This window comes from Sceloporus occidentalis, unplaced genomic scaffold (genome assembly GCF_023333645.1).
Source record: "Sceloporus occidentalis isolate IW3139 unplaced genomic scaffold, rSceOcc1.0.p SCAF_121, whole genome shotgun sequence".
Taxonomy (NCBI): domain Eukaryota; kingdom Metazoa; phylum Chordata; class Lepidosauria; order Squamata; family Phrynosomatidae; genus Sceloporus; species Sceloporus occidentalis.
In genome coordinates, this window is record NW_028317101.1 from 109032 (window position 1) to 131486 (window position 22455).

The 22455-nt window shown below is 37.5% G+C and overlaps 1 protein-coding gene across 1 annotated transcript in view; it reads right to left on the reverse strand.

Moving 5' to 3' along the window:
• Positions 1-706: 706 nt before the first annotated feature.
• Positions 707-22455, reverse strand: part of LOC149282169 (guanine nucleotide exchange factor DBS-like) — a 92757-nt gene continuing 71008 nt past the window's right edge. The window contains exons 21-33 of the mRNA XM_089498509.1: positions 20168-20293; positions 17803-18024; positions 17143-17235; positions 15895-15973; positions 15337-15389; positions 14327-14453; positions 10746-10841; positions 9069-9161; positions 7511-7582; positions 4772-4884; positions 3857-3969; positions 3452-3558; positions 707-810 (exon numbers count right to left, since the gene is read on the reverse strand). Of these exons, the coding sequence (XP_089354635.1) occupies positions 707-810; positions 3452-3558; positions 3857-3969; positions 4772-4884; positions 7511-7582; positions 9069-9161; positions 10746-10841; positions 14327-14453; positions 15337-15389; positions 15895-15973; positions 17143-17235; positions 17803-18024; positions 20168-20293 (1398 nt within the window). The remainder of the gene's footprint in view (positions 811-3451; positions 3559-3856; positions 3970-4771; positions 4885-7510; positions 7583-9068; positions 9162-10745; positions 10842-14326; positions 14454-15336; positions 15390-15894; positions 15974-17142; positions 17236-17802; positions 18025-20167; positions 20294-22455) is intronic.

Sequence of the window (22455 nt, forward strand, 5' to 3'; positions counted from 1 at the left end):
ACTGCTAGAAAATGTATGTTAAATGGAATTTCTATAAAAACACACATTTCTGCAAAAGGAAACAGTACTTTATAACATTCACAAATACAAATGTAAACATTTTCCCTGTCCTTAAAAGTTTTCCCGACACCATGGCCATTTCAGTCTTCCTTTGCTCTTTTAACTTAAATCTCCAGCTCAGACGTACTATGAAAATAAGTACTACACAATACTTCAAATGATAAGGAGTACTGGTTTGTTAAGCAAGTTAAAAGTTTCATGACATATACATAGTCATCTAAACTTGAAAAGATTAACACTGGACTAGCTGAAACATGGTTTTTTTGCAATCATCCTGCCGTAAAGCTCTGACCTGTATATAAAGCAAGCCATTGACATATCGATTAAACAGGAAAACATCACAATACATCAGGGAAGGAATGTTCTTCAAAGTCAAAGGACAGGCAGTATGGGCTAAGTGCATAGATCAACTCCAGTTCTGCTCCAGACCTAATATAGGTCACTTAGGTCGCTTTAGGATACTTGCATGAAGTTATTTAGTTGTAATAAAGCAACCTGAAGATCTTCTCCAAAATTCCAATAACCAGAAGCAGCAGATAACGTTCAGACATCCACTTTCCAGGGTTGGCAATGCCTATGACTTAAGCCACTTGGGAAAACTGGTAGCTCAGACAGAGTGATGAAAAAAGGTTTCCAGATGATGTATTCAGCCCACAGCCTTCTGTTCTGCAGCAAGGTTCCGTGTCCTTTCATTTTGCTTTTCTTTTATGCTTGTAGATTCCTCTGCCATTTGACAACTATCATTGTAAGCTTAGAAAAAAAAATATATTGTTATATAGCATGTCATCTATTAGCAGCCTTATAGTGCCAGGGCAGATTTTAATCCCTCATCCTTTCAAGTACATAAATTAACTAATGGCTGCCCCTTGTCTGTCTATAAAATGCTGGCTTTCACAAGGGAGGTTTGCAGATTTTTTTAATATATATATATATATATATATATATATATATATATATATATATATATATATATATATATATGAAATATGCTCTTATATATAGCCTATATATCCATTACCCCCATCACAACATAAAAATTACTCCATCTTGCTTTATTTCTTTAACCTGTAATTGACCATAGGATACTTTGATCAGATGCAATGGGGTCAAAACAAAAAACAGAGTTTCTTCTTCGTCACAAAAAAAACCCACATTCTGAATCTTCTAGAAATACATAGTTTTGCATATGCATTCATTTCCACATGCAGCATGAAAATGGTTAATTTTAATTTGTAAAGTGATATGCCCCCTTTTAATGGCTTGCTATAGAATAGCTTATTTCAAGTAAGCCACGAGGTGTCTCAGTGTAACCAGTACATGTTTTAAACGTATTGATGCTCACCTAAAACACTAATTCATAGCAGAAGCTCCTTAAGGCTACAAGCTTTCTCACGTTACATTTTGTTGTATATGGTGTTTTTTCAGTTTCAGGCATTCCAAACATTTGGTTTGAAAAGCTGGTTGCAAGAAATGTGAAGCAAAAGGGATGTTGTGAAGTAAATTGATAGACTATCCACACCATGGGTACAGCATATATATATATTTATTATATGTATAGGTGTGTGTGTGTGTAATATATATATATATATATATATATATATATATATATATACGTAACCAAAGAAAAATGGGCACTCACGGGTCTTTGTAGTAAAGTGCATTAAACACTAGTTTATTTCAATCAGGCCGTGCTGATTGAAATAAACTAGTGTTTAATGCACTTTACTACAAAGACCCGTGAGTGCCCATTTTTCTTTGGTTACGTATATCTGGCTATTTTTGGAGTACCCGGGCAAATAAAAGCCTGTGTATATTTACAATATTTCTGAGTGTGCAGCCGCTCCCTTTGGTTTGTATATATATATATATATATATATATATATATATATATATATATATATATACACATGCACAAACACCCTACTAAAGTCACTTTTCCTTGTTTTTGAAAGAATTATTTTGTCCATTGAAATAACATGAAATGGATCAGACACACAGAGTAGACGTTAATGTTGTAAATGACTGGAAAAGTGTAAGAAATTAAGGGTGCCTTTAAAATGGGACATTACATTTATTGCATAATGTTTTGGGGACGATTTGGGTTTCTATAAGGTGAGATATCTGGTTTTACAATGTAAGGTAATTTGCATAGTAATGCATTACAAAGGGTTTGGAACAAAGGCTCCAACAGAGGTGGGATACCCCACAGGGGGTCAGACAACTGAAGCCGATGTATATTAACATAACTGTGTGCATGTTTGCATAGACTACCTGTCTCCTCCATAATTGGGTCATACAGGAAATGTCTGAAAAGAGGGGTTGGGTGAACCACTTTCTGGGAGGTACAAGGAATTCTGGGATGACTAGTTAGGGGCTGCAGGAGAAAGAAGAGTCTGAGTAAGAGAGAAAGGAGCAGTCTGAGAAAGAGGAGTCTGAGAAAGGAGAGCGCAGTGAACAGAAGTGTCCTGGGTCAGGAGACTCAGAACAAAGCTGCGCAAGATGGCGTTCGGGAGAAGCCTGTGAGCTGAGAGAGGTTTCCCAAGAATGTGCTTAAGTATCCCTTTTGTTTTGTATTATTATCAAACGTTTTCTGTATGTTATATGTTTTATAACCGGTAACAGTAGCCTAGTTCAATATCAATATACATTTTTCTATACGTTTGTATTTGTGCTTTATTCGTCACACATTCCCTAAAAGAATAACCTTGTAAGAGGGTCAAAATTTCTTACAAAAGGCTGATTTTATTGGAATATCTTAATAGGTGTACAGAGGTCCTTTATCACTCCCAGCACTCCAGTGTTCCAATGGCACGTTGTGTTTGCTAACCCACATTTAAGTTTGAAAGGCCAGTTGATCGTTAGAAAACCCCTATGAAATTCTAGCATTTATTTTCCATGGAAAAACTGACTCCAAAGTTTCGAACAATAATGTGCGTGTGTTAACGTGTGCATATATATATATAAATATATATATATATATATATATATATACCAGCTGAGCAGTAAACAAGGCCAATGTAACAATTCTCCTGTGTTCAGAGGTACGCAGAGTTCCAGTGCAAGGACACTACTGTCCGCTTCAAGGCTTGCGGGTGTTACTGGTGCATATAGGTCATTGAATTAAATGTCCACCACAAAGCCTCTCTCTGCCTATCCCTGCCTATCCCAAGTATTGATCATTTGTATGACGTAGCTGTAAAAAGACTAGATATAAAAAGCCATAAAGGAAAGGACTATGTCCATGTCTGATTTTTTTTTTTAGCTTATACAAATATTCTTTAAGCCTACAAGCATGTATGGTATATATTTTTGGATACACTCTATTGTTTTGAAACGCAGGCAGACAAGTCTAACTATGAATGTGTAATAATTCTCTCCACTCGCTGTTTACCTGCGCTGTTATCCATTTGACAGATGTTTTCCAGAGTGGTCTTTGCAGGAATTAATATGCTTGAAGGAACCCATGCTTTCCTCTTCGAAACAAGTTCTTTCACCAACCTGGAAGAAAAGCAAGAGCTATTCTTTGGTTTAAGACAATATATGGATGGTTCAAATGAAATGATCACCTATGAAAACGTCATTACTTTTTAAATTTAAAGTCTGCTGTATCGCGCTTCAATAACAAAATGGTAAAGACTTAAAGGTAATTGTGTGCCATTGTAAGGCCACCATAGACCACCAGGTCCCCCATATTCATGTTCCAAGGGGCCACATTATGCTAAGAGATATGCAACCCCTTCCTTCCCCGCTAAGCCAAAAAGGCCAACAAGAGGGATGGATCTTCTAGCAGCTTTACCATTGTCCATTCTGTCCGCATCGTTGAAGCTGTACTATATCTCCATGCTGCAGAACAAAGTTAGTCGGAGAACATGTTTCAAAAGAACCTTCCACACTAAACAACTGGGATTCCTGCAAAAAATCACAAACAAGACAGATACATTTTATTAACCATACAATATTAATTCCAAATAAAAGGACATGATTTTGACCACTGCCAAGGAAGGAGCCTAATCAAAGATTACTTTCACAAGCTATTTAAGTCATCACAGTGTACAGAGGTTTCTAAAAACTGACGTTTTTAACATATTGACTGATTGTCTGTACACTTGAGAATGTTATTATGGGCAGTATTTGTTTCAGGGATCAGTATGCGACTCAAAATCAAGCAAACGATGTTAGAGGGGAACAACCATCTCTTTTTTTTTATTACTAGGATCAGATTAAAAAGGTATTGTACTGTTTTCTCTTTTAAACAATTTTGGTTTTAACATAATGAAATGTTTTCAGACAGCTGATATTTGTGTATGGGTTCTACAATAGTCTTAATTACCCAGCCAGACAATGACTAAATGATCGAGAAAATTGATTTTTTAGTGTACAAGCAGGACTTCATTAGCATTGTCATAACCAGTCAGCTTAGCATGTTGTTTGATCAAGGGAAGTCACCCATGGCTGACAACAATGGCTTTCTTCAATGCCAGCCTACATTACTGTATACAGCTCTGATTTTTATGCTCAAACAAAAATTCATATTTTGCATGGGACCTTGTTAAATGTTATTGTGCAATAAAATGACTTTCGCAGTTCAGCTGAGGATAAACAACTTTGAAATGCCTTCACAAGTATACCTAAAGGCTATTTTTACATAGATACTGCATCAGAAAATTCAGGCTTGCATAATGGAAGAACATACAAGAAATAAATATTTTACTTTGGTGGTAGTGCTGTCCTCTTCAGCATCGGAATTAGAAAGTTCGTCATTACTTGATGGAATTGTGGAAAAATCTTCATATGTTTCAAGAGAATTCATATGTCTTGGCCAACCTTTAAGATCAAAAAGAAAAAACAATGTTTCTCGGTTAAATTCATTAGCAACCTCCAGACTACTCTGCTGACACGCAGAATCCCATCAATATACTTCACAATCAATGATTGCAGTACAAAACATGCAGGAATTTTACTCACATGGATATACTGAACCATACAATAACCATATAATAATGTATAAACAGAATATGAATTAACTCCAGCAAAAACACCCACCAAGGCAACTGGGGCATCTTGCAGATATGCCTACATCTGTAGTAGTGCTTTCTATCATCTCATTTTATTTTTCCATACAGCCTTTTTGCCATATTACAACTTCCCCTTTTCTTCTTCTCTCCCCTTCCACGCCCTATTCATTTATGGAGGCACATACTTTTTGTAAGGCATGCATCACAACCCCTCTATGCATTGCCTGCCCCCCCCATTTCCAAACATATTTGTGGAGGAGAAAGTCAGAGCAACACTAAAATCTTAATCAAACTTACCTTACACCATGAAGATGGGAAAATCAAAAATTATAGCCCAGTTCAAAAAGTAAAAAAAGACAAGGGCCAATTTACCCTTTAAGGGTAGTACATAGGAAGTGATTCTGTGACTTATCTCCACAACTAATACAATAGTGCAATGTGCAGAATCATTTCATTGTTTCTAATGATTACTAAGACTAATTTTACAACTTTGCACACAAATTGCATTGGATGCATTAACCAATCACAACTTGGACTTAGATACACACTCATTAGTAGACTTGGGCACCAGGGGGCTCTTCGTGCTCGTCTTCGGGAGAAAAAAAATCTCCATATTCCGCGAATATTCGCCTGTTCCTGTCAATATTCGTGGACATTCTTCGTGTTCGTTTTTTCTTAGTTTTTTCCGGTTAAGGGGATAATACGGGGTTAATGCGTACCGCAGGAGCTCTGGCGCCAGGAGTTTAAATGTCCGTATGAGCAACTCTATTGGTCGTCAGCAGGGGGATCGTCTGCCAGTGGTTGATGGCAGACGAGCCCCCTGCTGGCGACCAATAGGGTCGCTCGTACAGACTGTTAAACTCCTGGTGCCGTAACTTGTCCGGCAGATGCCATCGGTCTCCCTGTTCTATCATTTATTAACTGATAGAACAGGGAGACCAGTGGGATCTGCCGGGTAAGTTGCAGCATTGGGGTTTTAAAAGTCTGTACGAGCGACCCTATTGGTTGCTCGTACAGACTTTTAGGCTCCTGGTGCACTTGTTGCACCTTAAGGGGTTAAGGGGCCGTGCGAGTGAGCCTATTGGTCGCTTGCACGGCCCTTTAACCTAGAGATTTCGGCTCCCGTTATCTAACGCAGCATCGAAGGGGTTAAAAGGGAGCGGAAATCCATAGGTTCGCTGTCAGGGGTTACAAAGGCCGTGCGAGTGAGCCTATTGGTCACCTGCAGGGTCTTCCTCTGGCATCAACCAATTGGTTGATGCCAGAGGAGGTCCCTGTAGGTGACCAATAGGCTCATTCTCACTGCCCTGTAACCGGTGACGGCGAACCTGCGGATTTCCACTTCCGTGAACTGCCGCGATGCCAAGGTAAGTTACAAGGGGGGGGGGGGGGACTGGTAGACGAAGACGATCACGAAGATCTTCGTGGTATGTGTCTTCGTCTTCGCCTACGTTGTCTTCTCTTCGGCGTGTCTTCGGAACGAACACGAAAACGCACTCTTCGTGTTCGTTTTCATGTTCGCCCGAAGACGAATGCACAAGTCTACTCATTAGTTAAGTCTTTCCTTGCCTTAGTGATCCAAATCTTGGTTTACTGGTGCCCATAATACAGTTCACCAGCCTACTAATGCACTCAATGCCTATAGCTATGCAAGCAAACTAATATTTGCTTTCCTTGCATTTGAACGTGTTTCTTAGCTAAAGAAAAAAATGACTCTGCATGATTCAACAATTCTTACAACAACTACAATGGGGTATAAGTGTTGCATATAACAGTCGGAAGTTAACTTAAAAGTTTTATTCTATTGCAATTATGCTTACAAAATATTGTTGCCTAAAAACTCGACCAGCAGATATAAGGTTCCAACCCCACATGGCTACTCTACCATAAATTTCTCAAGGTAGCCCGATGGAAGCTACTCCTCTTTTGGATAGTGGCTTCATGGGGTAGCTGTGCATAGGGCTGGGGCTAGCCACAGCCCAACGCCATTCCCCACCCAAAGAATAAAAACATTAAGTCAGAGACGCAGAGCTTTGCCCAGAGGCTCCTGGTCAAACAGGAGAGTTACCAGGTATGCCCTCTGCACATGGGTCCCATTACACAACACTCAGATAATTAATTCACTCAGATAATGCATTCTATGGACAAAAATACAGTCAATTAATTTTAGGAAACATGGACAGAGTGTGGTACACGTTACTGTATGTAATGAGAATGTTTTACATTTGTTGATGATCAATACCTAAACAATCACTACTTAAATGGAACATTAAAAAGGTTATTATGCCACAAAAGCCCAGCTTCATGAAATGGTCAAACAAATATAAGAAAATGATTCACAACTACCAAGAAAAATCATTCCACAATTAACAATAACCGCATCAAAGGATTTAACAAGGAACTAAGACATTCATGCAGGACAACATCTTCAATACCTTCAAAACCAAGGGGGGTTGGGTCACTCTTTATTTCATGTCTCTTAACTTTCACATCAGGGCCAAGTGGACCTATTAAAGTTTACAAATGTGATAACAATATAAAACCACAGAATAAATTATGCAAGCATTACATATAAAATATAAAAAATATGATTTAAGCTCTCATGTTTTAGCATCAGTATTACTTTTGATGATGGGCGTTGCTTTTTTAGGAATTCCGATCAGTAATATTCAGTATTTAGTAAGAAAAAATATATACAAAAAGTATTCAATTGTATATTTTAGACAGAGTCTAAATGAGTAACATGCAGTCAGCATATAGGTAGAATACCCAAGGCTACCTACAACAAATAAAAATGTTGTCTAAGAAACTCTCATATGGGAAGCCAGAAATATGTGAGTAACCAATATTTTAATGCAGAAGACATATCAAGATAACGATTTATAAGGTGAGGGGGCATTAAGTAAATCATTTAAACTCAAATACATACCAACACTTTTAGTTAAACCTTCTGAAAAGGTTATCTTATACTTCAGAGATGAAAATCCCCTAATGTGTTTGTCTACGTAACACAAGCACACATTCAGAAAAGGGCCAATATACCGTATATCTCTATATTCAATGGGTGCTCAAACATTCCAAATCTGGCTTTGATTGTCTTTGAAGACGCCAATGTTACATTTCCTAGAAGTTGATCATAATGAGCTCACTGAAATACTGACATCCCCTGGATAAACCTAATGGAAAATGTAACATATGTGCTTCATTTTATAAAATTACTATTATTTTTTTTAACAAGGTGTGATTTATAAAGCAGAAGAATATTTAACGCTTGAAAATAAATGGAGCACTCGGAGTCAGCAGTTAAAAGCACAAGCAAGCTTGCCGATGTTACAATAATCCTAACAGGGACCTATTCAGACAGTGCAAGATGTATACTAGGCCTGGCACATCCATTGCTGATATTTTGTTCTTATTAATAAATTGGGGGACACTAGAATGTCCTGAAATTACATCTGGCAAGTGAGTTCTTGTTATTATTCACAGAGTCTTGAAAGTAAAAAAAACAAACTTGAATCCCCGAGCAAAAGAATGGTAACTACTAGCTGGTGATCTGCAGGGTATTCTGTTTATGCAACTGAAGAAATGTATTTTTCAGCTAAGCTGTTTTTAAGAGTATTGCTTTTGACTTTAACGTATTGGGGTTGGTATCTAAAAAGAATATTACCCTTTGTAGTACTTTGCAAAATATGGTATATAAATGAGAATAATAATTAAATGTCAGTGTCCAGTAAAAACAATGTTATATACAACTATGACCACATTGTATATTTTTGTCTCTGTATGTAGTGAGAAAATCGATTACTAAATGGAACAATTGGTTCCGCAACACATGGAAAAATATGTTTTCAATTTGAAAGCTAACTTTGTACAGTAAACCTTGTTACTAATCTAACAATGTGCTGCCACATTCAGGAACCAAATGTAGTATTTGAACCTGAAAGCACAACAAATCAATTTAGTCGCTAGAATGAAGCCAATGCGTCAAGGTACCTTTTGTTCGAGCTGAAACTTTAATAGCTGTTGTACTCATTGAGGAGGCTAAAGAAAAGCGTCGAGTAACTTCCTTTTCCTTAGATTCTGGTTCTAAGGGGAAAATAGATGGTGGAAAGCAAGGTCTGGTTAACAGTTGCGTATAAAGAAGGATATTTCCAACACAAGTCAAAGACTGACAGTTTCATCACTAAGGGACAAATTAAGGTCCACAAAGTCCCTTCACAAGTTAAAACCAATGATGCAGTGAATCCCTCTATGCTAAACCATTCTAGCCATTCCAAGTATACCAGTAAGCCAGAAATCCAGCTGCCCCGGCAACCTTACACTTTGTGATTTTAATGACATCGAATAAAAGAAGAAGCTAATTTTCTTCTGACACCTGATACAATTTTATCTTACGCCTGATGAAATTATCTCGTACAGCTGATAAAACAATACATTAAATCAAGTCTTGGTGTGGTTCCTCATTATTTCCCTTATTAAAGCGTGGGATTTAGGAGCCATTGCTCTGTATATATAGGACACATACATATTTACAGAAAGCAATCCCATTTTGCACCCTGGTTAAATGGTCCATCTGATAACCCCAATGTAACAAAGGATATGTTTGTAATGATTTAAGTTTTACAGATTCCAAACTGTTCTAAATGAGTGAACATGCATACATACATACATTTAGAATGTGTATTCAAAATTGAATATGTGAATATTTAAAGACACGGGCATGGTATTTGAAATCATTAAACAGAATCAGTTATCTGATATAAATTTACATTACTTTAATACAATTATTCTGCACAATTATTCAGCAGAAGTTAAATGATTAAATATAGCAAACAATTTTACAATTTTATATGAGATAACTAAATGTGTCGATTAAAGGACCCCTAGCTCTTGTACAATGCTAGTCATGTAAAACCTATAAGATGACCAGCAAAAAACCCCTATGACTGGTTTTAATCAGCAGTATCGAAAATAGTACTATCGCTTAAACAAATGACCTATTTTGCAGATCAATGTGGGATAATCTGCTTGTAGAGAAGGTCGCTTTGTTAAATACTTTAGTGCTCTGCATTATTTTTATCAACATAATTAATACCTAATAATATGATGTAACAAAATGATGCGGCTATGAGGGACTACAGGGAAATGCCATATGCTAATATTTACTTTACTAAATGTTAATTTGAGAACAGTTTTGAGATGTTTCTAAATTTTGGTGATTATATTGCCACTTACAAAATATTTGCCAAGGTAAATGTGCCAACAAATGTTTCTCGTTATAATAAAACTACCATGCACACAGTATGGCACAAGAGTATTATAGTTCGCATTTCAAACTCAAACCATGAAAGATCACAATACAATGTTATAAAATTTTGAAAGAAAAAAATATAGAGTATTTAATATAAAATAATTTCAGATATTTGAAATAGCCTTCTCAAGCACTATTTCCTTTAATTAATTTTTATTCCTGATAATGTCACATAAATACTCATTTGCCATGCACACACGATATATATATAGTAAGCCAATAAACATTGGTACACATGCAACACTGAGACACGTTGAGGTGAGGTAGGATAAGAGAATGCTCAATGAATGATGCTCAATGGACGTGGTTGGAAGACAAGGCCAGCACAAGACGTCACAACGTGCTCACGCGGCTTTTACCTTTGAGCGGTGTCCTGCGATTCGAAAGACCCTGCAAAGTGAATCGCTTTCTAGCAAGCGCTGAGCGCTCTAGGTTATGACTGGCAGGGGTATCAGCTAGGAAAGAGGGAGAGGTAAAGTAGTAAGGCTGGAAGGTAGTGAGGTTAGCTGGGTTAGCTGGCAAGCAAAAGGAAAGACAACATGCAGAATCTATTAAATCATTGGTGTTAATTAAAAAAACAAAAAAACAGGAGGAGGGATCTAAAAAATGCTTGCTTGACATATATATATATATGCAGAGAAAGTAATTCACGTACACAGTTTGCAAATAACATAAATTTGCATCAGTATCTTTATATTAAACAGTTAACATCGAGCTTTGACAAAAAGTTAATCGTATGCCGTCCTGTAAGTAAGTCGTTATTGGTTGCAGAGGAATCTGGATCCAGTTCTTGATTTTCAGTTACATAAACCAGTGCTTAGTGATTCTAAGAGTTAAATGAATACTACATACAATCCTATATGAATTTCCTAAAAAAGTATAAATATATTTACATAACATAACCGCCAACTAAACAAAGTGCTGGCAAGTGGTTAGTCCTGATGAAGGCATCTTTAGTACAATCTGATTCGTGGCTGTAGATGCCATAGCCCCCCAACACCAAGAGGTCTCTCGTTGTTAGATATTAATATCTATATATTTCTATGCGTGTGGTATTATGATCTCAGAACAGGATTTTGCATGTTTATTCTCGTAACAAGGAGGTATACAATGTAAATAAAACCACTGCATCGAAAGAGCCATTTAGCAGGTCAAACGCACATAAAAAGCTGACCTAAATACTGTAGAAGGAAGCGCTGTTGTGGTTGTAGAGAAATGCCGGGTAATAAAGTGACTAACCATATAACCACTACAGGAATAAAGAATGCTCCATGGGGCTGCCTCATTTGCTTACACAAAATCGCGTGTAAACTATAGTTGGCTATTTACAGTTCCCACCATTCATCACACCACTAACCACATAACCTACAGTCATACGCAATCCCACATTGGTTTTTTGCAGAATGTGTGTAGTTTACATCAGGGAATTACATAGCTACATAGTTAGATAGGCTGAAAAAGGCATGTGTCCATCAAGTTCCGCCTTTCCCATATCTGTTTATTTCTTGCTGTTGATCCAAAAGAAGGCAAAAAACCCATTTGTTGCTCTTTCCAATTTTGCACAAACTAGGGGAAAAAATCCTTCTTGACCCAGAATGGCAGTCAGATCTCTCCTTGGGAATTCACTTGCTTGTTTCTTTTTAATAATATGTGCACTGCATCACAGTAATGGGTATTAAAAGTTTCATTCTTGTACTTTATATCTGAACCCGATGTTAACCAGCATGCAGCGGAACATTTTGTTATGAAGTGATTAAAGGAAGAGACAGCAAATCAAGGGTAGTAAAAACTTATCTCTGGATGTGGGTGAATCCCATCATCATGGTACAGTTCCTAAGCTTGATCACAGTTTAATATGTTTTTGGAATATGTTTTAAATCATGGAAATTGAATAGAAGTATAGTGAAGAGTAATGGTCAGAAGTCACTAAGTTTCTTTTAAATACATTAAAAAAATAACATTGAGCAACAAAATACTGATTTGTGAACACTAGCTGTGCCGTGCCGTATCATATTTTTTTTGTTTCTTTTTTTCTTTACTTTATCATGCTAGAACATTTTTAACAAATTGCATTCTGCTTTTCCTTTATACCGGTATATTTTATATTGAAAAATTTTATCATCAAATATAGGTTTTTTTGTATATAAACTGTCACCATACTCATGTACACGGCTACTACCATGTCTGTTTGTAATGTTAGAATGTGAAGAAGTACCATTTATCCACACTATCCATGAAAATCTAGACATTCTTTCCATGAATCACAATGTACAAACACAACTTAACTACCCCCCCTTACGCTAAAAACTCATTTAAAATAAAATTATTTAGTAGACAAGGCATAGGCTACAGGACAAGGTACAGAAGGGTAATAGCCAGATGGTGGTAAAGGGGGCTGAAGCCTTGTGTCTATTTGAAAAATCCTCAGTTGTGGTACACCAGGGATATGGGGCATTACACAAAGCAGGGGTAAAGCTACAATGAATGTATTTTCCCCCAGATCATATACTTGTCAGATGACACAAAAGCAGACAGATTGTTGGCGTAGAAACTGAGAATGTTTTTGTTAAATTTATGTTGCTTTTTTCCCCAAAGGGGGAATAATGAAATTACAGATCTGGTATAGTTTATTTTCTTAACATGAATAATAGTGCAATAGATGGAACAGTTCCTATAAAAGCCAAAATATGTCAACAAGTGTAGCTTGGAACAATGACAAAGAGAGCATGAAGATACCTGTTACCAGGGCCGGCCCAAGGCAAAATGCCGCCTGGGGAGAATTTTAAAATGCCGCCCCCCCCCTTATCTACCCTTCCTCTCCCTCCGTCCCTGCCGCCCCCCCCCCGATTATCTACCCTTCCTCTCTCTCCGTCCCTGCCGCCCCCCCCATTATCTACCCTTCCTCTCCCTCCGTTCCCCCCCCCCTTGTACTTACCTTTCAGCAGTCCTGCGGCGAGTCTCCCTGTTCGGTCTCGGTGCCGGCTTGTAATGCTGAGCGCCGGAAATCTTCCGGCACTCAGCATTACAAGCCGGCACCGAGACCGAACAGGGAGACTCGCTGCAGAGGAGAGAGAGCCCCTTTCTCTCTTTCGCTTTTTTTTTTAAAAAAAAAGGGCTTGGGGCGGCAAAGTGCCGCCTGGAGCGGTTGCCCCACTTGGCTCCATTGTCGGGCCGGCCCTGCCTGTTACCACTGGCTAGTATAGAGTGAAACACAAGCAACAGGGATGATAGATCCCTTACACTGGAAACTAGGGTTTATGGTGTGGGGTGAAATCAGGGTGTACGTGGGGCCATCAGGGGCCCCTAGCCGAAAATGAGTAGAAATGCCACAGGACGGAAAATAATTCCTAGTGAATGCAAAGGAAATACGTGCAAAAATGTACTATAATTTAATTTGAAATGGTTAATAATAATGTATGTGCAAATATTGGTTTATAAAAAAAAGTTTAATTGCACCTCCCCCAACACATTAATTTGGTTTTGGTAGCAGTATAAACTGCTTTGTGTGCCCACTATGTAGGAGGTGAGAGTAGGTTCTCACCCTATTGAGAGTGTGCCTTGACGTGGCGGGTGAGCTTAATTATGCTTTGGCCAATCCATATAACCAAAACCTCTCATTTATATTATGTTTATATATTTGTTGCCAACTTTATTAGGGTGAGAAGCGCAGACAGTATTTTGTTTTTTGTATACATTGTACAGCCAACACTGTATTTGCAGCATGCTCACACTGTTTGGTAGGCCTCATATTATACATTTGTATTATTTGAGCCTGAGACTAGCTTAGCGCACCGACATTTTTTCTTTTCCCAAATATTGGTTTATACCAAACTCTCCAATGTCATGATCAGTTCACGACTCCACAAATACACTTCATTTTAATACTCACCTGCGGCTTTTTTAGATAACCATGCACTATAAAGACATCAGACTTTCATACCTTTCTTTTGTCTGTCAGATGGACTACAGGTTCTGTTCTTGTTATTAGGCGCATTTTGACTTGTGGATTCGGCCTTATTCTGGCTATTCAGGGATTTTTTGTTTGACCTGTTCGAGTGAATGAAAAGGTTATGAGTTACTATAGTTCCAATTAAACATTTACAAACTATGTATTTTAACCAACGCTAATACCATTATGAGATAAGTGGGACTGGTGGAATAACTTTAAAATCTTATCTATGTACGTATCCTGTAGTGCATCTAAATGCCAGTGTCTCTGTCCATATCATTGTGATTATTATTTGGTTATTACCCAATGACTATTACTTTTGGTAAACAATAGTTTCGGCCTTAAAGAAGACATTGCTAATCAGAATGATCTTACACTCAAACATGTATAAGCATAATAATTCTATAACCATGTTCTGCAGTTCTAGATAACAACAGTATTTTGCAGCAGATAGTTGAATATATATATATATATATATATATATATACTGTATCAGGGAAAAGCAAATACCACTCTTTAAATGCAAGTTTCCTACATGCACCACATTTTAGGTGGTGGTATTCAACGTTTGTCAAATTGCCAGTCCTTGGGAATTTTATTATTATTATAATTTAAAAAATAAAAATACCTGTTATACTCTATAAACATCATACATTTTTTTTCAGATTGGTAACTAGGAAATTGCACTGAGCTGCATTTCTTAAGCAGAACTATATTTGTCCTGGTCATAAAAAGTTAATAAATGAAAAGCTAAACCATTGATTAGAGTCTTTACTGTGCACTTCCGCTGTGCTGTTATCAACGGTGATAAGGAGCCCTGAGAGGAGAGGCACATTTGTTGTAAAATCTCTCAATGATATTTGTCTCAACAAACAATTTTTATTGTGGCTGTAAATGTATCACGTTGGAATGCAGGAAGCAATTCTATGCGTCTCTTTAACAGAGAGAAGTCACAGATAAACCAATCACGTTGTTGCCAGTTACCTTGTAAAAGAAGGAATCATGGGAGCATGATATACGCTCTCTGTAATTCTCTGATGTAACTGGCTTGCTTCTGTAAAACAAATGACCATAAACAAGACAGTATACATAAAGTAGATCTATAAACGCAGCTTTAAAAATGGACCACATTGTCAAAATCACAGCTTCTGGCCTAACTAAATTCATTAAATGAAACAACCTCCTATGCCCTTTTTTAATTAGTGTAACAGTAGATCACGTAGATCCCTACAAAATGAAGTTATGATGGTTGCTATCACATCTACTAGATGTGAAATGCAAGATTTTTGGAATGTGACAAATCTGCTTTAAAACCTACTTCTGACCATTTTTCTTGGCTTATGGTGATATAGACAATGTTGGATTAGCTATAGCCTTTCACAATAACATTTGTATGACTCAATGAAAGTCTGCTAAAATATCAAGTGAAGTGAAGTGAAGACATTTTAGAATACACTATACTAAAAAAATAAGCTGAAATAGGTCAAAGCCACCTCTCAAAGTTTTAGATTTTCACATTTTCAAATGTTTTTAACATAGACTCCTCAAAATAGTTCTACCTCGGCATGCTTCAAGTTGTCCTGTAAGGACTTTTCTGATTTCAGAAACCCAGAGGTTTTTCAACTCTACTGTTGATGCCTGCAAAAAGATATGTACAAAATGGGCATTTGTCCCTCAATATCTATACACAACAAGAAACAACAGATGCACCTGAAATACATGGAATAGGACACAGCATAGGTATGGCCAATATGGAGAATGGGTGGAGTGTGGGGAAGTGATGACAGCAGTAGGTGAAGGAGAAAATGAAGAAAGATCTGTTGAAATAGAATGACTTCCAATGTGCACAATAATTGTTCTAAAAAGTTCTAAAGATGGCAGTGCATGGCAAAATGGACATCTGCCCAGAGGGACCAACAAAAAGTAGCTTAAGAATGTGGACAGATGAATAACAGGAGCTGGGAAGGAAGAGTCAAAGAAGTCAGTAGACTATAAAAAATATTTGTGATTTAACTGGGAAATGGACATTCCAAGGACTCACTGACTCTTGGACCACTACCAGATGGCTACCCCACCATTATGTTAGTGAAAAGATAATTATTTAATTTGAGGTGTGAATGGAATGTGTGATGGTAGGGAATGACTGGTCCTGAATCCACTTAACTAACCTCCAGGTTTGGTCTAAACTTATGAAAGACTCTCAGAAGCTTGCAATTGTTGCAGAATCACTACCACCTTGTACCCCCAAGTAGAACGGTAGTGCAGCCAGCCATTGACAGTCCCCTTACAGCCATTGCATATATCTCCCAGCAAGTACTCTGCGCAATTGCGTTTCTTGAACAGGTCACGGTGTCAGCTAAATAAAATTATACATGTGTGCTGACACTATAGCCTGGCCATAGGCTATGGGGTGTTAGAGAAGTCTGATGTCAGCGCCAGGACTGCAAACTATCCATGTGATATCAGCATGCACACAACCAGAGGGGGAAAGGAGGCGGCAGCGGTGCTGATAAAACTGGGCCCTTTGAAGATGGCACCAAGAACACCTGCTTTATTACCAGGTATTACCAGGTGCTAAGCGTCTGTATCACTATATGTGATGAGTGCCGTGACATGACGAGGGCCATTATACACAGACTTTACACTATTGTACAGTGATGCAGAATATGATGGCACTTTACAAATCACTAAATAATAATTACAAGATGCTGTGTAGGACATCAATGAAAACAGACTCTTGTTAACACAAAAATAATGCAAAATGGGGAAATACTTAAAAAGTAGGAAGTGAATGGGTTGATCCTCACCTGTATGATGTATACTTCCTCTCTGCCATTGTACCATACTTCAAACTTCTTGTTATCGCCTTTTACATTCTCTGTGATACCAACAGAGCTCATCTAGTGTTACCAAATAGAGCACATATATTTATTAAATGTATTATAAAACTCATACTGCACAAAGCTATAAAGCTCAAAACATACAGAAAACTGTAACTAAGACTACATCTAAACAAATCTCTCTGTATTTCATTGTAACATTTTTCATGATATATTTAACGGAATATTTGTACTTAGAGCACAATATTTATCTTCCTGTACCTGATTTTTTTCTTCTAATTTGTTTTAGAAGTTGTATAGAACCCCCCCCCCCCTGCACAAAGCACTTTATGGCAGGTAGAGAGCACAAATATTAAATATTTAAACTTGTCGAGTTGAGAAAAAATTCTGTGGTGATCAAAGCTACGCTTTTTTGTGATAGAACCACAAAAGAAACCGGAAATATGCTTGTGGCCTCAATTCTCAAACATTACTTGTTAATTATTTTGATCCCTGCAGTTTATAAAAAAGATGTATCAATTGTCCATTTCATATTACCCTCATACTATTCCTTAACTCTCAAATTGATAAAAAAAAGTCATTTTCACTGCAAATTTGTATTTTTCATAAATGGCCATAATTCTTTACCTTCAGAGAATTTTTAAAACTGTACAAAGGAGATTTTTCATGTCCCTCTGTGGTTTCTTCCCTTTTCTTGCAGAAGAGTAACGTCTTGGCATACAGAAACAGGTGTCTCTGCATGGGCTTAAACCTTGCCAGGTCCTTCACTTTGTTATGGCCCCTTTTGTGGTCTGTCCACACGTTAAAGGATCCTTGCATTAGCAGCTTACCAAGATCATTTAAATCACCCTAAGAAGTACATGAACATAAACACAACAAACATTTGTATGTGTATTTTAAACAATTACTTTTTGAAACGATAAAAACATTTTACGGCATTGTAATTGTAAAACTCAGACATCCATGCCTTTGGTTGCAAAATGTTCCTGTGGCATACATTTCATTGATTGGTATCCCATTTCCTGCTTTATTTAAACTACACTAACTATCTGAACAAGTTCTCAACAAATCCAAATGAATTAAAATTAAGACTGTACAAGCTACTGCTAAGAGCATGATCCTGACTTTTTAAGATGGATGGGACACTGGTATGTGTGTGTGAGACACATATATGTTATATAGGTGGTGAACACTATATGGTATGATATGGTACAATATGTGTGCTGCTACCATGCTATGTTAAGTATGGGCGATGAGATATATCCATCCAGGACAATAAGGATACCTTGTATAAAAGGTACCTAAACACTAGGCCAGCCGGTGGCCTTTGGAGTGCTTGTCTTTGCCTTCCTATTGACATTGGCTTCAGGCTTGCATTTGCCACACCTGAGCCACATTGGTTGCATGCCTGCCTCTGCCTCACCTGGGGCTTTCTAGGTGATCATGGCCCTATATCTTCGTGGGCATGCTCCTAGCTGCTGGCTAGTGCATTTGTTTCTGTCCCTACTTGCATCCGGACGCTTTTGATATTTCTGCTCATTATTTTGGATTTGACCTTTTGACATGGACTCTGAACTAGCTTTGCCCCTTCGTATTGAGTTTGATTTTCCCTGGGATTTTGACCTATTTGGTGTGGACTTTGACTTCTCTTCTGGATCATCTCCAGTGCCTCAAAGCTACTGTCTACAGATGGCGCCAAAGAGAAAGCCAAAGGCTTAGGCCGTCTGCAACTGGACATAGCACCAACCATCTGTCTTGAGCAGAGTCTTTTCCTACTGAATATTCTAAATAATTATCTAAAATCTAAACTGGCTGTGTTAATTGCTTTTTGACACATATATACAAGATCAATTGTTAATTTATACAAGGCCAAGAGCCTAAATAAGTAAGAATTTAAACACAGCTTCATGATCCAAAGAAGCCGACTTGAATATTTTTCATGTAGGGACAATGCAGAGTAGTCTGCTTTCGTTTTGCAAACAAGGATGGTATGTACATTTATGGATGTGTACTGGAGATTACATGTGGTATGGACAGTTAAGCGAGAAGACTGGCAGCTTTTCAGAAACATGACGAGAGGTTTATCATTGGATTCTTGAAATGTCTTACAGTGACTACATATGGAAATTATACAGCATGCCCATAGAGGCTATTTCGAGGTCTGCTAAGAGATGCAATCCAGAAAGGTGTTCTACACAACAAAATCATTAGTAGAAGTCAACATGGTTCTATGCTAAACTTTTGTTTACTTTTTATGAAACTGTAAGCCACAACATGACCAAAGAGAGGCGGTGTAATTGATTCTATCACAGAACAGGTTGTGAAACAATCAAAAACACATAGCACTAGGAGAAAGCATTTCTGCTTTGTTTGTTCCTATTGGAACATTTTCTGTTTAGAAAAAATCATGCTGCAAGAAATCCTCCTTCTACTCTCCTTTACCTTTATCACCCCAACCAGTGAGCTCTCTAAACAGATCTGCCACCTCACCCAGTCGCCAGCTTCACCAACCTAGTTTCATCTGCGCCTAGATTTGTGCAACAACGCAACACATTAATCTTTCATCAATATATCATATTATCCAATACTCCATATTCTACCTAATCATTCTCATACTAACACTTTATGTAAGTATTTTATACTTACACTTACCTACACTGTAAGCTCTGACAATACATATTTATACACATGACTCCTAGTCCCTTGCTACAACTGGAAGACCAATATTACGTAATACTAATCAGTTTATGTCATTAACATATATGAAGAACATGGTAAAATACATGATCAGCAGCCGATTTTCTTGTTTTCAATATAACTAGGTAGAACAGCAGCTCACCAGCCATTTCTCACACTATAAATGCAGACTCCACTGCATATAAATGCCATGACAATTCTATATTTCAATGTATTTCATATTAATCAGTGCATTAGAGAATTGTCCTACTCCTGAGGATTAGCATTTCATTTTTTTCTTTCTTCAGATACATACCTCATATCCTGTAATAGCTATTTGGTGCATAGAATCATTCACAGACTTAATAATATCCAATACTGTGGCAAGGGCTTCTTCTAATTCTGCTGTCCCTTCCGAATTCTTACTGCACTTAAGCATTTCCTGAATAGATAGAAAGAAAATGTTAGCTAATAAAAATAATAATAACCAGATGTTGTCAGTGACCATAAGAAGGTGTAATCACTACTGGGGGCATGCTGCTTAGATGCCTGTATCTCAGGCATCTACGCAGCTACATACCCCCAACATATACCCAATATTAAGTTAAAAAAATAAAAATGTAAACAAAATGATTTGGGGGTCTCTTAAGGCAGATAAAAAAAAGATCAAAATTGCCTAGAGACCCCAAATTAAATTATTTAAACATAAAGTAGTTTAACTTTAAAAAAAAAAAAAAGTTTAAGTATTCTAGCTAAATGATCACTGTGGTAGCCAATGTTACCACAGCGATCATATAGCTATAAAAAGTCACATTCCCTTTTTAAAAATGGCCGATACTAATTTTTAATCCTATGATCCCTTTGATCATGGGGTTAAATTTAGCCAACGGTAGAGGGAGGCAATTTTTGAAATCCTGATGAACTGCAAATATTATTAAAATCAGCCATTTAGCCTGTGCGGTACGTGAGTAACCATCTCATCCCTGGAGTGCCTTGCATTTTTACGGCAAAACTTATTTTTGCTATAAAAGTGATTTTTTTTTCTCCCTTTACCATCATTTCTTTGGGATTGTAAGGGGAAAGAATGGTGTGTGCTACTGTGAGTAAATGTATGGAAAGAATGGCATGTGCTTCTGTGAGTGAATGGACATATGAAAGGCGTGTGAATGATCAGTAATTAGGGTTGAAGCCTTGACGTCGCATTACTGCTCACGTAGGAAGTTAAATTATGGCACAAAAAGTACACATTTGTAAAAACGACATCCCTTGGCGCATCAAATGAGGGGCTGCATGTGTTTCTAGTGCAAACCTGGAGTGCGCAAGACACAAATGAACATGTCGTTATGGTTAGAAAAAACATATTTTCAAGCCAAAGCGACATATTCCATCATTATTTGTGCACTCAACTTTTGTCCTAGAAATACATGTAGCCCCTCATTTGAAGCTCCAAGGGGTGTAGTTTCTTAAAATGGATGAATTGTCTGAATGAGGGAGAGCATGAGTTAATGTGTTTGTGTGTATCATAGATGTATAATTGTGGAAGGGCAAAGATGGCACTAGCAGGATGTTTGAGCCTTGGGGAACAGGATGGCACAGGCAGGGTGTATATGGGACAAAGATGGCAAATCTTATGTGTGTTATCTGGGTGCTGGCCAGGTTCTATGTGGGCAGCGTGGTTGGGGTGTGCAACCTGTGATCTATCCCTGTAATTTAGGGGGTTTTAAATATACCTTTAATGCCGTTTTAATGCTTTAAGTGTTTTTATGTGAATTCCAATTGATCTGTACCTGCAAAGCTTGGTTTGTGTATTCTGTAGATCCATATCTGCTATGCTATGTTTCCATACATTATTTATGTATACAGGGTTTGTATGTCTTGTTCAGTTGATTAATACCTGCAATGCTGTTTCCATGTATTGATTTGATCTATACCTGCAATGCTACATTTCATATATTATTATTGTATACCTGCAAATACAGGATTTGTATGTCTGATTCTGTTTATTTGATATATACCTTCAGTGCTGAGATCACAAGTGAATTTCAATTGATCTATACATGCAAAGCTGGGTTTGTGTGTTAATGTGTTGATCTATACCTGCTATCAGCAGCAGGGTCTAATATTTGGCTATGTGGCTTCAGGCTTCCCATGTTGAATGATCAAGTATTGTATTGTCCAATAACAAAAGTATCAGTCCATAGCACATTACTTTTGGCAATATATATATATATATATATATATATATATATATATATATATATATATGTGTGTGTGTGTTTTTTCAGTGGTATGATTTAATGGTGGAAATTATTAATGCCCCCCCAGTTTGACTGTGGTATCTTGTGTGCCCCCCTATATATTGTTTCTAGAGTCGCCACTGACGACCAGTGCTTGCCCGGCACGTCATGGTAAACAGTCTGTTAACAACCAATGATGTGCCTGGCACATCGAGACATTTAGTAATACAGCAGGAGCCCGTGTCTCGTCAGACACCTCTGAGAACTCAACCATGCAAGTCAATGGAGCCCAGCTTTCTAATCACAATGCTATTAGTAAAAATAATAATTTATATATATATATATATATATATATACCGTATTGGTT